Genomic DNA, 19,150 nt, shown 5'->3' with positions numbered 1-19,150 from the left:
TTAAAGAAAGGCCTCCTCTGGACTCATATTGTGATGTAACTTGAGTAAATTAGATTAAATATGCCAAAGGTGAATTTAGTCACACTCCAGCAGTATTCCCTTCAGTCTCTGAGTCAACTCCTTCTCTTCACTTGTCACATTTACGATCAGGAGAAGTTTGATTTGTAAGATTTAGGAGTGTAAAGCTGTCACAAGGTGCTGCTGTTCTGCTATATTTGATGTCCAGACTTGTGTCCCTTCTCCACACCTGTTTTGTCGTTCACAATTATTCAAACTTTAGTTAAATCATATGTAAAAAAATAAATAAATAATAATAATAATAAAAAAAAATCAATAAACACCCCACACTCCTCCTCATCCTCCCATCTTATTTCCCCCCCTTTCCCCCTTTCCAATAATTGACCACTTTTCTGTTGCTGTCAAGGTGAGCCAAGCGCACTGCCGTGTCCATGCGCAGGTGCTTGGATCAAATGACGTGCGTTTTCCTTTTTCTTTTCTTCTTCCTCCTCTTTTTTTTTTTTAAACACAGAGACTCTTTAACTTTTGTTACCAAAAAAAAAAAGATGATCACTTCACAAGCCCACTTTTCGTGCGCATTGTGCCAGCAGCATTCAGGAGATGGATAATGCTTGTAAAGTCTGACAAGACAGCATTTGTTTTGGCTCTACGCTCGTCTGAGAAATTATCATTCAACCCCTTTAAAGGCCGCAATTGAGAGGCTGCGGCGTTTTCACTGCGACTTTTTGCTTTGTCCTCTCCAAAGTGGCGTCTGCATGTCTGACTCTGCCAGTTACTGATTTGCAGGCAGTATGTTAAGGTGGCCCATGTAAGTGATTTCCACGGGCATCCCACTAAAGGAGAACAAATCGCTGACAAAGGAGTGCCTTTCCCATTCAGCAGCGTCGTTAGGACAACCAAAAACTATTTCTCAGATAATAAGTTCTACTTCAAAGCGTTTCTCACTGAAGGGTGACTGCTTCACTCCTTTTTATTAAGTCCCCCTCCTCTTTAATGTCGAAGGAACTGTCTCTGGTTATTTTTCGTCGTGTTTATTTTGCAACATTCATTGAGCACTTGTTTCCAAACAGGGAGCTTTTACACAACACAAGAGCAGGCTCCTCTTCAGGCCCTCGCTGCCTATATAAAAGTCCACGCACAAAACGAGGGGAGGCCCACGGACTTTGAATGAAGCAGCAGATTGAGTGTTTCTTTTTTGCTGTAAGACATCCTCAGAGGGCAGCTGTAAAATTGATGAAGGCCCCTGTATTTGTTGTCTTTCATTGAAGCCTCTTCGCGCTGCTGCAAAGTGCTTCTTGTGAAAATCAGCCTCATATTTGAGATTGTTCGCACTCCACTTCTGAGGAGTGTGTATGTGTGCACTTTTTTTTCTTTCTTTTTTTTTCCATGGCCACGGTCCCAGCTTCCTCCAGTTTGACCTGAGTCAAGTGGGTCCTAATAGATGCAGCGTGGAAGCTCAGAATAATAATGTGTTTTGTTTTGTTTGTTGTTTGTTTTTCTTGCACCAGCCAAATGTAGCCGGGCTCTCCTCTGGAGCTCGTGTGTCATCTACCTGCCAAGCGATGCTTTTGTGGTAACACAGGTTTTTTCTGGAGAGGGTGCATCCTGTGCCTTTATTATAACACATGTAAGTGGCTGTTTAGTGTGTGTAGCTTATGTGTCTCTCTGTGTGTGTGTTTTTCCCAAGTAGACATATTCAGATGTGAGCGTCTCACTGCCCAATTGCCATAGAAATCCTAACGCACCATGAAGAGTGTCAAAGCGGCCAGCCTTCCTCGCAGGAGCCTGCAGCCTTTGAAGTGGTGTAGGACTCGCGTTGGTCAATTTTAATTCTATAGACCGGACAGGCAAGTCTTTGAAAGTGAGCTTGTGCGTTTTAATGGTGGAAATAAGAGGGGGAACTTGTTTTATACACTCTATACAAGGCTTTGCTTATTGTGTGATATCTTTTTATCTTTTATTTTTCCCATGAATGATTCATGCCTCGGCTGCTTTGTGCTGTCGCGCCTTTCAGTGGTAGCGCCATCAGGGGGCTATAAGTTTTCCCATTAGCTCAGTGATTAGTTTATACCAAGCTTCTATCCTTGGCCCGTCAGGTCCGTCTCTGAGATAACACTGGCTATTTTTTTTTCTATAAAATGTCAGGGATAAGAAGTGAACAGAGCTGCTTCTACTTTTTTTTTCTTATTTCATTTGAAGTGACACTGACATTGATGTTTTGTTGACTCTTATTTACAGTTCACATTAAAAAAAATTGTCATTTGACAAGAAAGGTACAGCTTCCTAAGATTTACAGTTTACAAAAAAGTAGTAATCTCAAAAAGTCACCAGCTGAATTAATATAGGCCTCTATGAACAGTCCACCCTTATATTGTAAATTTCCTGTTGTCCAAAAACCCTTATTAATCAAATTCACTCATACATTATAACAAACTGACACTTGTTATGTCCTGGTAAGTTTTAGCAAAAACATAGTAATAAAAAATAAAATTATATTGTAAATTTAATTTTGAACATCAAGGGTCTGCACAATCATTGCTGATTCATATTTTCTTTTCTTATTTTTTATCCATCATGTCCAACGGCACCATGCACCTCAAAGAGAAAAGACAGATCACTACAAAAGGCATGCAAGAAAGGGACTTTTCACAATACACAGCCTATTCAAGTAAATGTTTTCGTCTTTTACAGAACACAATTAAAAAAAATATTCTGAAATTTAAAAAACAAAACAAAAAGTTTGGAAACAAATAAACAAAAAGAAAAACATCAGCAGGGTCCTACGCATCACCAAAACTGATATTATTATTCTTTGGTGTTTCTGTAATTCCAGTACAACATTGATACCAGCAAATAAATTACAATGTACAAAACGACATTTTTTTTTTCGTAATTAAAACTACACAACATTCACAAGCATCAGTACAGTTACATATATACAAATCCTACAGGGTCAAAGCCTGTCAGTGTAGACATTTAGGGTCTCATGGGACTTACTCGTACTCTTTAACGAGCATAACACTTGTGTATTGTTCATAAAATATAGTCTTAAATAGTTCTTAAATATTACAAAATTCCATCCAAACACATGTATTGTATAAATCTGAAAAGGTAAATGAGAACCCTTAGGACACCCAGATGTTTGCCTCCGTTTTTTTTTTTTCTTCTTTTCCTTAATGGCTGAGCAAAGTTTGTACCACATCTTAGAGCAATTACATGATATGAAATTAATTAAAAAAAAAAAAAAAAAAAAAGGAGGGGGAATAAAGCCTCAGCTGGAGCCACTAGATTCTGTCCATTAACTGTATTGCCATTTGATTTGTGGTGTTAAAAGCAGTACCATTCATTTTTCCTTAAATGTCTGGGAATTTGACAGTGATTGATAGCAGCCCAGTTATTAAACTGCAAGGGAATGATGGGAGGTCACATGAAAGATGTCACCTCAGAACACCAGTTGAGTCTTTAGACATGCAGCAGATTAAACCCTTGCATATTGCTTTTTGTACAAAATAATAACAATACAATTAGAAATGGGCTCACTTTTTGGAAAAACATGTCTTTTCAAATTGGATTTTTTTTTGAACCTCTTAATTTCAGTTCTAATGTCACTTTAAATGTTTATGAGTTAAGATTTCTCCACATAGGTCAGGGGTCACATCAGAGGCATTTCTCCCTCGTGTAATTTGGCCTCCGTTGCATCCACAGTAAATGCGTATTAGCTGCGTTTAGCACAGTCGTTTGATAACACTACAGTGGAACTATACTGATCAATATCCCTGGCGCACGGGCCGGCATGGATCTACACACTTTTTTTAATGGGTCAACTGGAGATGACAAGTTTGTGACAGTCACGTGGTCGTAAACGGAGTGTAGTATATGGGGGGGGGTATGTGGTTGGTGGAGGAGGAGAGGAGAGGGGGGCATCAGAGCATTGTCCTCGGGTCTGAATTTCTGAAAGAGTCCTCATCGTCCGACTCAGACGTTGGCACGTCGCTGGAGGGGGTGTGGAGGTGGTTGGGTCCGCCGCTCCCCTGGCACACGTACCACTCGTTGAGGTTGGTGACCTGAGGGGAGAGGTTCGCGGCGGAGCGGTTCCTGTGCGCCGCCTCGGAGCCGGGCGAGAGGGGGTCTCCGAGAGGGTTTGTGGGGGATATGTAGGTGACGTTGGTGGTGGAAGGGGGCGGCGGGGACTTGCAGTGCACTTTCATGTGCTTCCGCAGCGAGCTCGGGTGCGTGTAGGATTTGTCACAGCCGCGGACTTTGCAGTAGTAAGGCTTGTCGCTGGTGTGGACGTGGGAGTGCTTCTTCCGGTCGCTGCTGTTGGCGAATTTTCTGTCGCAGCCGTCGAACTCGCACTTGAAGGGTTTTTCTCCTGTTGTTGTAAAAGACAAGAGAGGAAGAGATGGAGTCAGTCAGTGTCACTTGCGGTGATGTCACTGCATTAAAGAAACTATAACACACATACACACACATACATCACGTGATCAGAAACAAGAATCAATTCTCCCCATCTGCCTCCTTGCAGTCACCTCATGTAACTTCCTGACCCACAGCTCATACCAACCTTCAGTACAATACAACATGAGGCCGGTTCCTCATTAGCTGCTCTGTGCACCTTCCTCAGCTTATTCACTAAACATGTAGCTGCCACAGAGCAGAGCCCAGTGCTCCACACCCACTTGTCCAAAGCATTTTCCTGCGTGAACACGTGTAACATGCCTCTAGGCCTTCTGGTTACATGTATGTTTGTGTGTGTGTGGAGAGAGAGAGGGGGAGAGACAGACAGAGAAGAGAGAGAGGGAGAGGCAAGGGAGGGGGGTACTCAGGAGAGACCACCAGGAGCCGTTTATGTACTGTGGTGGACTCTTGCTATAACTTAACACACACACACACACACACACACACACACACACACACACACACACACACACACACACACACACACACACACACAGTTCATTGAAAAACATGTTTTTCTCAGATTTATAGCCTGCATATGGCTCACGCATATAAAATGTTGGATTGAACTGGAGTGTGCACGTTTTCAAAAAATCATAAACAATAAGTGCTTTTCTGATGACTTGTGTTTTTGGTAGATGACTTATTGATTTCCCTCGGGATTTCACGTCATTCACTGAGGTGTAGAGGCCTTTCTATCTATCCATCCATCCATCTACTGCATCTACCTGTCTGTCTACACTGGTGGCACAAGTCCAGAACTGGTCAATTTTTTTTATTTATTTAGCCAAAACAGGACCATCAGTCAGGATGATAACAACAAAAAACCTCTCTCAGGGTAAACCCATCTGGGGAATTTTAACCTATTGTTAAGTTAGTCTTCTCACTGTCTGACTCACTATACTCTGCAACTCTGTCCAACATTTGACCAGGACGCAGTTGTTTTGGTTGCACGCTATACCCGGATGGATTACAAGTCTCCTCTGATAGTGCACGGGGGGGTTGCAGCCTGTAGCCCACGCTCTTAGTAAACCAGTGCCCAGACGCACTAAACCCGACGTATGTAAAGATCTGACGAGCCATGTGCGCGGACATCTCGATGAATAAAGCGAGATTTTGCGTGGACGTCCTATACGCCTGCAGATAATTACATTTACGCGTGTTCTAGCGCTGCCCTGCATGTACGTAAGCACGTTTTACAAATCATATGCCCTAATCCTCTCACGCCTACTGCAGGCGTCTCGGCGAGTAAGAAAAAAAGTTTATTTTTAAGAAAGGAAATGAAACACGTTTTACTCGCTGTGCCAATGCGTCACCGAATAAAACAGCGTTTTGCTCGCTTTTGCGCACAATTACGCACGATCGCACCACTGTCCATCCTTTTTTAAGGACGTGAGTGGTAAAACGAGGTCGCCTCGGATCGACTGTAATGCCCTGCGATCAAGTAACATTTTCTTTCTCTCAGAATGCAAGTTTTACACAATTATACAAGCACTGACCTGTGTGAGTCCTCTTGTGAATCTTTAAATTCTCCGATCGAGCGAACACTTTTCCACAACCTGGGAAAGGACACGGGAAGGGCTTTTCTCCCGTATGAACTCGGATGTGATTGATCAGTTTGTACTTCGCTTTGAAAGCCTTTCCTTCCCGTGGACATTCTTCCCAATAACAGACGTGGGAGCTCTGCTCCGGTCCCCCGACATGCTCCACCGTGACGTGGTTGACCAGTTCGTGCATGGTGCTGTAAGTTTTAGAGCAGGGCTTCTTCTGACTTTGCTCCTGGTCAATCCATTTGCAGATTAGCTCTTGCTTTATGGGCTGCCGCATGTATCTTAAAAACGCCCCCGCCGCTCCATGAGGAGCAGAAGCGATGTTCACATTGAGGTTCATGGAGTTGTAGCTGTGGAGAGAAGAGGGTCCATAGTGCTCTGGCCTGTGCCCGAAGTGCTCTGGCCTGCCGTAGATGTCCCCCGGTATACCCAGGCGCATCTGCCCGTTGAGGGCATGGTGGTGGTGGGCACCTGGGGACGCCTGGTCGTGAAGTCCAGTAAAAAGTGAATGGGCCCCACTTTCCGTGTGCCCATAAGCACCTGTTGGGGAGATGAACATGCCATGGTGATGAGGGGAGGAGGCGGAACTATGCTGGTCGCCAAGTGCATGCATAGCAGAGGCTGAGAGTTCTCTCCTGAGGATGAAGTCCCTGCTGCTTGAGTAGCCTGAGTGGGGGTGAGCCACGGGGAAACCAACTGTGGTCTGAGCAGAAGTGAAAGATGCCGCGGTCTGGGCTTCGGGATGGCTCTGAATGTGCTGAGATGGGCTAAGTTTGAGAGCATTTGTCTGTGCCATGTGCTCTGGTCCAAATGGAGTGAGTGCCACTCCGGGGTCGTTGCCCAGCTCCCCAGGGTGGAGGTGGGCATGGTGGGAGAGAGGGTGATGCCCCCCTAGCCCCGGGAAGCCTGTCATATTCTGATGAGGAAGGGGTTGAGTCGCTGCCAAATCCGCTAATCTTATCGCTGGATTCCTCTTGCTTAAAGGGGGTTCCATAACTACACTGACAAGTCCATCCGCACTCACCGCAATTGTTTTTCACCACACCACGCTCTCTAAAACATTAGGAAAATATGTATATAAGGGGTCTATAAGTTCTTTTGTCCGGCTTCTAACTCTGCTTGCTCCTTTTCCCACTCTGTCCTCAAGCGATTGGCAGAACATACAACAGTTGGAGGACACAGTGGGGAATACAGTTTAGAAATGGCACTGCGGGTATTGGACGGATTTCGGTGACTGGCAGTTAGGAGAACGAAGCGATTGGCTGTCGTTCAGCGCAGGGGCTCAGCAGGGTTCCGCCCCCTCACTCTCTTTATCGCTGTTGACTCCAAAAAGTTGTACTCACAGAGTTACCGGCAGTTCTGTTTGTGCGGCTTTCTGTTTACCGCTGCTGGTGCGTGTGGATGACCGAAATGTCAGCTCTATCAGACGGGCGCACGCTCGGTCATCTCTGCTTCTGCTTTGTCCAAGTGTCTCAGTGTTGATTTGACGCCACCAAAGGGGGAAAAAAAGAGAGAGAAAGAGAGGAGGGAGAGGAAGGAGAGGGACAGAGAATGAAGCGCGGCGTAGGTGCACGGATGTGTGTAAAACATGTGGGCCATGTGTGGACGTGGGGGAAAGACGTCGACTCAAAAGTTAATTTATTTGCTATTTTGGACATTTTGTAGTTAACGCGTGGACGCATGTGGACAACACGAGACACAACATGATCTGACAGGAAAATGTAAAATAACAAGTGCGCACCTGTGAAGCAGTGTATTACTAAATTAAACATAGTGTTTTCCTGAAGAAAAAAAAAGAAATACAGAAAAAAACGCATAAGAAGAATTGAATAAAAACACTCAAGGACAAATTTTGCATCTTCTTTTCAGTTTTTCAGATGTTTTTCATTTAAACAAATTCTCCCCAGAGCGGTTATCATATGATCCATACTCTCCATATGCTGGTTTAAATATGCTCATATCACCACTGCAGTTAAAGAAGCTCTCAGTGGGGTTTTGGGGTATTGTAGGCTGTCATTCCGAATCATAATGCTCAAGATGGGAAAACCAATAAAACGTGTCTTAAATTTTTATTTGTTTAGACATTTTTCATAATTCCTCAATAAAAAATTCCCATTAAAATAATTGAAGCCTTGGCTCACACACATTACAACACAAGACAAACCATTGCTAGAGCCATAAACGCTCAACAGTGAACCAAGACAACAGTATTACAGCGTCATGTGTATTTTATTTAAGTGGATTTCTTAGCAGCTCCTCTTAAGGTGTCGTGGATTTATGATATTTTTTCCCCAGGAAATTCACTAAACATTAATAATCATTTTCTATGATCTGTGCAGTGAGGCTGGCACACACACATACACACACTTGTTAAACTCCATTTAAGCCCACGTCATATGACGGGGTCACGCCGTTTGAATGGTCCCTGTTGACAGCAGGACGTGGATCTGTCATTGATATGTCTTCATTCAGAGACACCTTTCCTATCGATCTGTGATAGCTGAGCTCAAACTGCAAACCAACACCTCATCTTCACGTGCGAAGATTTTCTAACCTGAAGGAGCTGGAGTAAAGAAAATAATTAAACTTCAAATATAAGACAACACAAAAAGTGTACAACACAGTAGAAACAGTAATATTTGAAGTCCATCTTATCTGGAGTGGTTACATGTCCTGTGCCTGTTGCACGTAGTTAAAGTGATTTATGAACTTGCTGAGAAGAAACTGAGGCAAAGACGTTTTATGTCAAAACTTTTCAAATCATATTCCCATTGTTAAAAAAAAAAAAATCAAAAGAAAAAATGTCAATTTCCATCCAAACCCCATTGTTTCAATTCTTTCTTTACAAGTGTTGAGATTATTTCTCAGTTTATGGGTTATTAACAACTTTTTTTGCTCAAATGGCACATTTATGTGACATTTGTGTTTTTAACTGAATTTGAAATTAAAGTCATTACAAAAGACTCATAATCCAATGAGTATCCTGTTGTGTCTGTGATTTTTTTATTTTTTATTTTTCAAAATAAAATATGCGCTGGTGCAGAGCAGCTTCTGGAAACTCCCCAAACCTCAGAGGAGCAGTGGGTGAATTGTTTATAATTTATTGAAGGACCTCTGATTTCATTCACACTGAATGAAAAGTGACCTGATCAAAACACCCACAGAATTAACACAAATTAATATATCTAATAATAACTTTTTCCCCCACTAGTTTTTAATGTCACAAACCTTATAACCTAAAACCCTTTAAAAAAAATATTACAAATAATGCAATAAACAGAAACTCCAACTACTGACTTATAGGTTTCCAAATAACCTAAAGCTGATGATGCCTCAGACGAAAGAGGGGGACGTCTTACTCCTACCTCTCCCTCTTTCTCTCTTTTCCTCTCTCTCTCTCTTTCTCCCTCTCTCCCTCTCTAAAACAAAGACGCTTTGTCATAAACAGGGTTATTTTACCAAAAGGAGTCAAGGGGGCAACATATGTGGTCTTAACGGGTCAGATGTCAAACACCCATGAAACACAAGGTCACGGCAGCCACACAAGTAAACCTTCCAGTGTGTCAACATATTGATATTGACAGATAACAGAGTGGAGAAATATGCCCGTGGCCCCCATAGGAACACACAGTGACAGGCCATGCAGGCGCCTTTATGTGATCAACACCATTGACTTTATTGATAATCTGTGCTGCGTAAATCAACCTGTCAGGCCCCCCCACACACAGAGATCACACCCTGAGTAATATTTTATATGATTTATATTTTACATGTTTATAAGCCATGTCTGCTGCTCCTAAAACCTGTTGAAATACTGATCTTTGGGGGATTTTCAATAGGCTAGACCCCCTTTTCTTCAGCACACAGAGGGGAAACCCGCAGCCATGTGCCTCTACCCGATTGATTTTTTTTTTCCTTTTTAATTCTCTATCGCTTTTTTCCCTATCTGGGGAAGGTTTTGTGTTTTTTTTCCAGAGAGAAATAAAGAACTTCTTATAGGGGTCGGCAGACGTGACTTTGAACTTGGATCAGCTCCTGCGTTTCCTGTGGTGCGGGTCGAAATAGACTTGGAAGAATGGCACACAACGCTCAGCCTGTCCCAATCCGAGCTAAGAGACACACTATTAAAAAAAGGAAGAAGAAGAAAAAAAGTTTTTAAAACGTTTCCCTGCGCCTTCAACGGTATGTGTCGTTTACAGTCCGGAGCAGCGGAGAGCTGGCAGAGGCGCAGAGCGGGGAGAGCTGCTGGGATCTCCATTTGGTGAAAATGTAAGTAAACTTCCTTTGACTTGTACTTGAATGAGCAGCTGTGGTTTATATGGCCTCAATGTATAAATAGTCCCCCCTTCCATTTGAACGCAGATTCAGTGCCTGCTTGTGATGGAAAGTTGCCAGAAAATGAAGCGAATCCGTGTGTTTTTTAAAAAGAAAATGACTTCCCTCTTATTTGTTTGTGCCTGTGTGGGAACCAAAGAGGAAATCCCATGAAGAAAATGTTATAAGATTATATGGGCGCAACCTATTGTTTCCTCTGGGGGATAGTAACAAAGCATATAGAGCAGCATACCGCTCTAACTCAATATCTGACTGAAGACATGACTTTTATTGCTCAAACTTTATTATTGGGAGTTCAGTGGAGGCTCGACCTTACGGGTCACTAATGATTTACTCGGATCTGAGCGGCAGTTCACCGCCATAACATGTCATTTAATTGGTGCGGTGGATGTGAGAACCACCGAGGAAGCAGAACCAGCAACATATGGAACCATTAAAGAGAACCAACAACCACTGGTGGCTGCCAGTGTGAGCCACTGGAGCGAGCCTCGCCGCTAAAGGCCCAGTTGTGGTTCTACAGCCAGTGAGAAACCACTGGACTCCATATGGAGACACACACACACACACACACACACACACACACACACACACACACACACACACACACACACACACACACACACACATAGAGAGAGAGAGACACGTGCTTTTTTTTTTTTTTTTAGTTGTGAATAATGAAGTGGCTCAAGAGTTTTGTCAGATTTGACTACATCTTCATTCAGACATAGACTATTATGGTCTGTCGTCACTTGAGATCTACTAATGGAGCAATTTATTACAATTTATGCTCAAATTTAACATAGACGTTTCAGCTCATTATTCAAAAACAAATGATAAATAAAAGAACAACACTATTTAGGATTATTACATTAAAACTGAAAACTATTCCTCTACGCTTTTACCCACAGTGCTTCACGTCGCCCTCAGTGGTTACACTCTGAAAGTAGATAAAATAACTGAACATCCTGGTCGTGTATTGGACTCAATAAGAGAAAACAGACGCCTTTATATAATTTGACATATCTCCTGCGGTTATGCAGTTATGCTGACATGCGCACTAAACATTTTGCGTTAGTGCAGTGTCATTATAGCTGATAGCTCGTTGTTACTAACTATTATATTTATTATCACGGCTACAGGTTATAATATAGTAAAAACATGATGCAACTTTTGGTTTACAAGTGTAAAATACCTGAAGCTGTTGTGTTATATTTAAATCAAGTGTATAACACAACAGTTCCTTAAGCTACAAACACAATTTCCCTACTTGCGTAAATATTCCTACTTTATTATTATATATCATCAAATGTCATATTTCTTTCCTCTCTTCGTGCCACAACTTGGCATCAGCAGAACATAAACAACAGAAACATGTTCGCTCCTCTCTCTTGTCGTGCTCCTTTTCGCCTGCACACCCTCCCCTCCTCTTCCTCCACCACCTCCTCCTCCTCCTCCTCCTCCAAATGTTCTCCTAAAAGTAGGCGGTAATTATTTGTGGAAAATGGCGTTGCGCTATTAAGTCGCCAAAGCGCTACCTGCCATTGGAGGGGCACCTGGGATTGATGAGGCGCAGTGGCCAATGAGGCTGCGAGGAATGAATGAACGGGCTCCAGTTAAAGGGGGCGGAAGAGGAGGTAGAGCCAGTCCACGGAGAAACAGGGACCCTCCGCGATAAACACAGGCGAGCCCACAGAAATAAATACATACCCAATCGGAACAGCGATTTTTTGAGATGCTCCGACTACTCTCGCTCTGTGTGCGCAGAGGACACCTAGTAAGATAATTATTTAATTCTTCGAGTGCAATTTTTTAACGCAACCAGTCGCGGTCCAGAGGAGAGGACACGAGGAAACTCTTCACTTCGTTACATTTGGATTTTTCAGTCACAACTTAACTAGAAGTAAAAACCCAGTCTTCGCTAAGCCAAGCTGATTTTTTTTTCCTTCCTCATGATCGGAGCAGCGTTTTTGAACCACACCTGATATGGTGTTTCCAAGGTTGGAAGTTGAATCGTTGCGCATCAGCATCAACATTTGATTTTTTTTCTTTCTTTCTTTAACTTATTCGCTGTAGCCTATACGAGCCCTGCGCTGATTTCAACGAAAAGATTTTTTGCTTTCTGTAATAATGTTACTGGATGCCGGTCACCAGTTCCCCGGACTGGGAGTGGGCTCATTTGCCAGGCATCACTCAGCGAGCGAGATGCAGGAGAGAGACTTGAGTTTGGCACAAAATAGCTTTGTAGACTCCGCACACATGGGTGCGTTTAAGCTGAACCATGATCTCTCCCCGGGACAGAGCTCTGCCTTCACCACCCAGGCGCCGGGCTACCCCGCTGCGGCTCTGGGGGCTCACGCCGCTCATGTCACGTCGTATGCAAGCTCTCCTTTCAACTCCACCAGGGACTTTCTCTTTCGTAGTCGTGGCTTCGGAGAATCCTCTCCGGCGAGCAGCCAACATACTATTTTTGGCCCCACGGCGGGATCCCTTCATCACTCCCACTCAGACACACAAGGCCACATTTTATTCCCCGGGATCCACGACCAGCATGGGTCCCACGGATCCCCGAATGTCCTGAACGGGCAAATGAGGCTCGGACTACCGGGAGAAGTTTTCGGACGCTCCGACCAGTACCACCAGGTTTCCAGCCCGAGGACCGACCCCTACTCGGCGGCGCAGCTCCACAACCAGTACGGCTCCATGAATATGAACATGGGGATGAACATGGCAGCCCATCACCACCCCGGTGCCTTTTTCCGCTACATGAGGCAGCAGTGCATCAAGCAGGAGCTCATCTGCAAGTGGATCGACCCCGAGCAGCTCAGCAACCCAAAGAAGTCTTGCAACAAAACTTTTAGCACCATGCACGAGTTGGTCACGCACGTCTCGGTGGAGCATGTCGGTGGACCAGAGCAGACCAACCACGTCTGCTTCTGGGAGGACTGCGCCCGGGAGAGCAAACCGTTCAAGGCGAAATACAAACTGGTTAACCACATTCGGGTTCACACCGGGGAGAAGCCTTTTCCATGCCCGTTCCCCGGCTGTGGAAAGGTCTTCGCACGGTCGGAAAACTTGAAGATACACAAGAGAACACATACAGGTAATTATCACAACGCTGTGAAAGCTTTATTTTTTTATTGTCTTTATTATTATTTATTCAATACAAATAGCAAGGACACTGTTATTGCTTTTACTGTAGCGTGCATGTGCATTTTTTATTTGTGCCTCTCCTGCCTGGACAAACACAAACGGAGATCTGATTATCAAGCGGCTATTTTAGGCAGCTAAAGTAGATAGTAAGAAAGTCAAAACAGATTGAGTAGATTTAGGAGCACATCCAGAGGAGAGTAAATTAGTTTGGGATAGTGGAACGGTTCATCTTCTGCACTTAGACGGCTGCACGGCAGCTCAGATTTTTTTTAACAGCTCTTCTCATGTAAAACATTATCTTTCTTTTTTTTTCTTCCTCCAAACGCATTAACAACGTGTGTAAGATGTTTTATTGTTGGGGAGAGGTGGGGGGTGGTGGGGGGCAAACTTTAAAATGGGTCAAAGGGGAGTGTGAGAGCGCGTTGCGTGCATGCACCGTGGAGCTGCAATGGTAGTAAATCAGCCTCAGTTGGTTTTAATGTCGCTTGCTTCGGGATAGCTGACACATCACATAGATTTTTTAATGACTTTGGCACGAGATGGTAATATAAGTGTGTGTGGATTTCTTTCTGTATTATAGCCCGTGTGTGTGTGTGTGTGTGTATCCAGCACAGCTCCCAGCAGCAGCAGCAGAAGCTATAGTAGTAGTAATAGTAGTAGTGATAGTAGTAGTGTTTATGCGCCTTTTGTTTAGTGCTGCGTCCCTGTGACAGCAGCTATAAGGTGCTAGACAGGGCCATTACCAGCCTTTCACATTTGGACCTATATTCTTGGGGGATACATGATGGTGCCGCGCCACGGAATTGGTCAGGTGCTAATTAGATTTTTATTGTCTCCCAGCAAATGGTACGCCTTCTGTATAGGGCCTACCGAGGACGGCCTTGTCCACCACCATCACACCCACCCCCCCTCCCCTATTCTCTCCCACCCACCCCCCTCTCCAAATCACTATGCGCATTATTTAGGCTAAATAAGATGTAGGAATTCCCTCCATGCATTTAAAAAAAAAGAAAAGAAAAGAAATGCGCTCCAACTTTCACAACAGCTACAGTTTTAGAAAGTTGTAGTAAAATTGTAATTGCTGTGATTTATTTTTTTTCTTCCTACACTCAACTTTTGCTATTCGTATTTTTTTTTTTAGCCTTTCAGCTCCTTGTTGTTAACACATTCTGCCCGAGGCGTCTCCTAGTCAAATACCTGACTGTTTTCTTCCTGTTGTTTTTATTTTTTATTTCCTGTAGGAGAGAAGCCCTTCCAGTGTGAGTTTGAAGGCTGCGACAGAAGGTTTGCAAACAGCAGCGACCGAAAGAAACACATGCACGTTCACACGTCGGACAAGCCTTATCTCTGCAAAATGTGTGACAAGTCCTACACACATCCCAGCTCCCTAAGAAAACACATGAAGGTAAATACCTCCAGCCAGGAAATGTGTGCTGAATGCTCTATGTCTAAACCAGGCCTGCATATATGAAACACACATGTTAGTAGACTTGTTGTGTGGTTTTTAAATGTTTAATTTCACACAAACGTTTTATTTATGCCTGTTTATGCAGTGTGTGTCAGATTTTAAATACCTAATTTTTTTGTTTTGTGAATTTCTCCCAACCCCAGGTCCACGAAGCGTCCCCACCAGCATCAGACTCATCACCAGCAGCCAGCTCTGGGTATGAATCTTCCACACCTCCAGGCCTGGTGTCTCCCACCACCGAGACCCAAAGCAACACCACTATGTCCCCAGCCTCAGCCGTCCACAACACCACCAGCCACAGTGGCCTATCCTCCAATTTCAGTGAATGGTATGTGTAGGACTTAAGACGAAAAATGAAGCAACACACACTCACTTCACAGCACTGGAACAACATCCAGCAGGAGATTTTCCTTTCCTTTTTTTTCTCCTTTTTTTTGTGGGACACGTGCACACGAGAGGCACACAAACATTTGTTTATTTTCTATTTTGTTATTTTTTGGTTCACCAGGGAAGATGAGGATTACCAACAGAGGAAAATATGTATCATAGTCGAGGTGTATTTCATATTGTAAATAATTACTAAAAGCCCACTTTCCCATTGGTTGTGATAGCTTGTCAGTCTTTGGTGTATAGATGTTCCTTCAATGGTAGCTATTTCTCTAACTGGACTTTTAGTGCACATATTACGATAAAATTGTACTATAATGTTGAATATTGTGATCTTAAGGCAAATTGATTGTACTATACTAAACACCTATAAACTGGAAAGAGTGCCAAAGTTAACATTTAACTCCAAACAGACCACAATATTATGCTTGTGAATGTATATTTTAGTTTGCTGGGCTTAACTTGTGATGTTTTGTGCTTTGCAAGTTTTGAATTGTGAAATACTATCTGGAAAGATTGTGAGGAAAATAAACGTTGTGCCGTTCGATTTTTTCTGTAACTACAACCCCCCTCCCCTCCCTCCCCTCCCCATCCTTTTTTTTGTAAATATCAACTGCCATATTTATCCATTTGTAATTAAATTATGGTATTTACTTGCTACAGATGAAACAGTATTTATAAAGAATGTTTCTTTACTATAAATATGTACAATTACGAGCTTAACATGGGCAGTTGTTTCGTTATGTGCTTTTGTTCAAAGTTTTAAGAGGTGTTTTCTTCCTTATTGTGATAAGAATTTTACTGCATACAAATATAATAAAAGGTGTTGCAAGTGCTAAGTATTTCTTTGCTTTTTCATCCCTTATTTTTTTTGAAAAGGAAAAAAAATATATAATTGTGTTGCCCGCCCCTGCAGTTTAGTGAGTTGAGATTTGTTTTGGGAGGTGTAGCCTGTTGTAAAATTAATCTCACATTCTTAGGAAGAAACCAAAAAACTTTCTAACTCCTCGTGGTTAAATCTTTAAGCGCTTAATTATTATATTTAGGCTTTGAGAACATTGTGGTGTTTTTTTATTTAGCCCAGGCTTTGCAGAGCATGCTTCCAGGCCCCTCCACAGTGTGGCTGCTGTAGTGCTGCAAATAAACAAGAGATTTGGGAATTTATTTGAGCTGTGTGTGTATGTGTGTGTTGGAGTGTGTTAGAGTGTATGTGTGTGTGGGCATTTAGAAGTTTATTGAAACTCAAGCAGGAGGAGGAATTGACTTCATAATAATTAGGCGTGATCTGCTTTTGAGTTTTATTCATTTATTACTTTTGTTATTTGAATTTAAATGAATAAAACTCCTTGAGAGTATAGGCTTTATTTTCATTCTTTCACACTCAGCACTCTGCCCGTGCTGCCATGGCTCTTCTCTTCCATAAATCTTATCTGGTCACTTTATAATTTCCCAGCTGAGTTACTGAGTTTATTTGAAAACAGCCCGTAAATTCAACCCTCCCCCACCACCACTACCACCCTCCACTCTACCCTCTCCTCCTCCACTCCGGCTGCACACTTTACTGCACAGGAGTGAATGCAGCCGTGGTGAACTTGAACTTGACTTGTGCTCAGACCCCCCCCTCTCTCTCTCTCTGTCTCTCTTGTCCGTGCTCTATAGTTGGAGGCCTGACCTGTTCGTATAGGAGGTGGCCGTTTGTTTCCCGTGGGTCCTGTTGATTCATTTGGTCTGTTTATGGTTTGGAACTGGGAGAAAACGACGAAGAAACGTTTCTTCGGATGTGTTTGTTTTTAATTTGCCGTTATTGCAGTGCTCTGACTGGAGATAATGCACACATGACTGTTAGTGAACTTTTATAGCGCCTTATACAGATCTGAGGCTCTTTGAAGAAGAAACACCACAGTCCGAGTGTGGCCTGAATTAACGCTATAGCCTTTAAGATGTATTAAATAAGACAAAGGGGTGGAGGAAAAAAAAGAAGTAAAGTGTTTATCAGCTGCTTGTGTGCTGTTGTTTTTTGGGGAGCCTCTGGTCTCTGCTAAGAGCGCGTGCTTCTGTGTGAATAACTTGCTGTCATTATTGTTATATGAGTCATGCTTCATGGATGTTGAGAAACAGCACAACACGTAGTGGGACTTGTTAGTGATGGTGGATATCGCTGCAGGCCGGCTCTCCGCTGCAGCTGCAGCAGCAGCAAGTGGCACTCTTCTGTCAGTCAGTCTGTCTGTTGGCGTGTCTGTTTGCGTGTCTGAGCTGCTGCTGTCTCCTGTTATACGAGCTGCTCACACACTGGTGTAGTAAATAAAAGAGAAGGTGCTGGGATCTCCGGGGAAGTGATGCTGATTACAAGCAGGCAGTGGGATCAATTAAAATCACTTAGAACCTACTAAAAATGATGTTTTCTTCCTTGATAAATACCTGGGATAAGTATGTTTTAGTTTCCCATGGTACACTTCATTATCAGACAATCAAAAAAGGGTAAACTCTTTTTTTTTTTTAGGCAAAAGAGAAAAGTGCATTAACTGAAGCCGGGGTATCTCTGTGCCAGAGGACCATGGGAGAATTATTGGTTTATATGCAGCTTATTTAGCACTTGAAATCACCTCCTTACGGCCCCTTCAGCGGCCTGGCCCGGTGACCTCTCCGGCGGAGGAAGGTATGACCTGTGGGGAGTGGGAAAGGTCAACTCCGCACAGTGTGTCGATGCCGGTTCCTGTTCGACTCCTGCTGCGCTGATATTGATCCGCGGAGGAGGAAGCGTTTTTCCCCCTTCCTCTTCTTCTCCTCCTCCTTGTACTATTGTTGACTACACTGTACAGATACAACTCCACTGTAAGAAAACACAGCTCCACCTGCTCTGCTGTTTTTTTTGTGTGTGAGATTTTTCTAGTTGAACTAGAAAGTTCAGGAGGAACTTTGCGCAATCAGAGCGACCCATGCGTAAAAGCTGCATATCCACATTTTATTTGAATGATAATGATAATAGTAATAACAACAACATTAATAACTGGATGCATAATGAACAACACAACAACGCACGATTGGTGCATATGGAGTTAAAACCTCGTCTCTGAACAGCCAGGCCGTTGTCTCTCCTTATCTGACACCTCTTCCTCTCAGCCGCTGGATTCAATTCACTTTCAAAGTGGAAACCATCAGGGAATATGTCGCTTTTTTCCGCTTTTTTTTTCTTTTACATTAAAATGAAAGATTTTTTAAAACCTGGATTCACTGCGTACAGGGATTCCTCTCAAAACATATTTTTATTGTTATTATTATAAGACGTGGTGTGTGTGTTCATGTAGCGGAGTGGGAGCAAATTACACCAGTGACAAATATTTACTTATTGAATCACCCACTTTGTGTCAGAAACGTTATTTACTACTATAGGATGATTAATGTTACGCCCCCGTTTGTGTGAGTGTGTGTGAGAGAGAGACACACACAGAGATACAGTGAGAGAGAGAGACAGATGAGGGTGGTCTGCCATAGGCCGTATTTGGGGACACATTTATGACCAACAGCAGTTGACAGGGGCAGCGCGTCGATATTTGGGACAACATAGTGTAAAGGGTGCCTCGCTGCAGTCTGCGCCTCACCGTGCGAGCTCTAATGGTCTCTGTGTTAATTGGGGTGAAGCTGGAAGCTGCAGTGAGAGTGCGGGAGACAGGGCTGCAGCGAGGACGCGGTAATAGTTGAGGCCTCCAGGGAGTGAAATCAAGTCGGTGCGTTCAAGTGATGCCCTACAGCGCGCGCGCCTAGGTGGCTTTTTTTTCTCTTTCTT

The 19,150-nt window shown here is 43.3% G+C and overlaps 2 protein-coding genes across 2 annotated transcripts; one reads left to right on the top strand and one right to left on the bottom strand.

Annotated features, from left to right (window-relative positions):
- Positions 1-3,941: 3,941 nt before the first annotated feature.
- On the bottom strand, positions 3,942-7,050 carry zic5 (zic family member 5 (odd-paired homolog, Drosophila); the record flags this gene model as incomplete). The annotated part of the gene is made up of 2 exons (XM_083996162.1): positions 5,976-7,050; positions 3,942-4,390 (listed from the first exon to the last, which is right to left on the bottom strand). The coding sequence occupies exons 1-2, from the start codon at positions 7,018-7,020 to the stop codon at positions 3,942-3,944; spliced, it is 1,494 nt and encodes a 497-aa protein (XP_083852288.1). The 5' UTR covers positions 7,021-7,050.
- A 4,909-nt stretch (positions 7,051-11,959) lies between these two features.
- zic2a (zic family member 2 (odd-paired homolog, Drosophila), a) lies at positions 11,960-15,317 on the top strand (the record flags this gene model as incomplete). The annotated part of the gene is made up of 4 exons (XM_083997235.1): positions 11,960-12,135; positions 12,482-13,461; positions 14,753-14,916; positions 15,123-15,317. 4 exons carry the CDS (start codon positions 11,960-11,962, stop codon positions 15,315-15,317), a joined length of 1,515 nt encoding a protein of 504 aa, XP_083853361.1.
- Positions 15,318-19,150: the final 3,833 nt, after the last annotated feature.

The sequence above is a fragment of the Trachurus trachurus genome (genome assembly GCF_905171665.1).
Source record: "Trachurus trachurus genome assembly, chromosome: 21".
In the NCBI taxonomy this organism is placed as follows: domain Eukaryota; kingdom Metazoa; phylum Chordata; class Actinopteri; order Carangiformes; family Carangidae; genus Trachurus; species Trachurus trachurus.
Note: the sequence above shows the minus strand (reverse complement) of the source record. Positions and strands in the feature narration are given on the sequence as shown.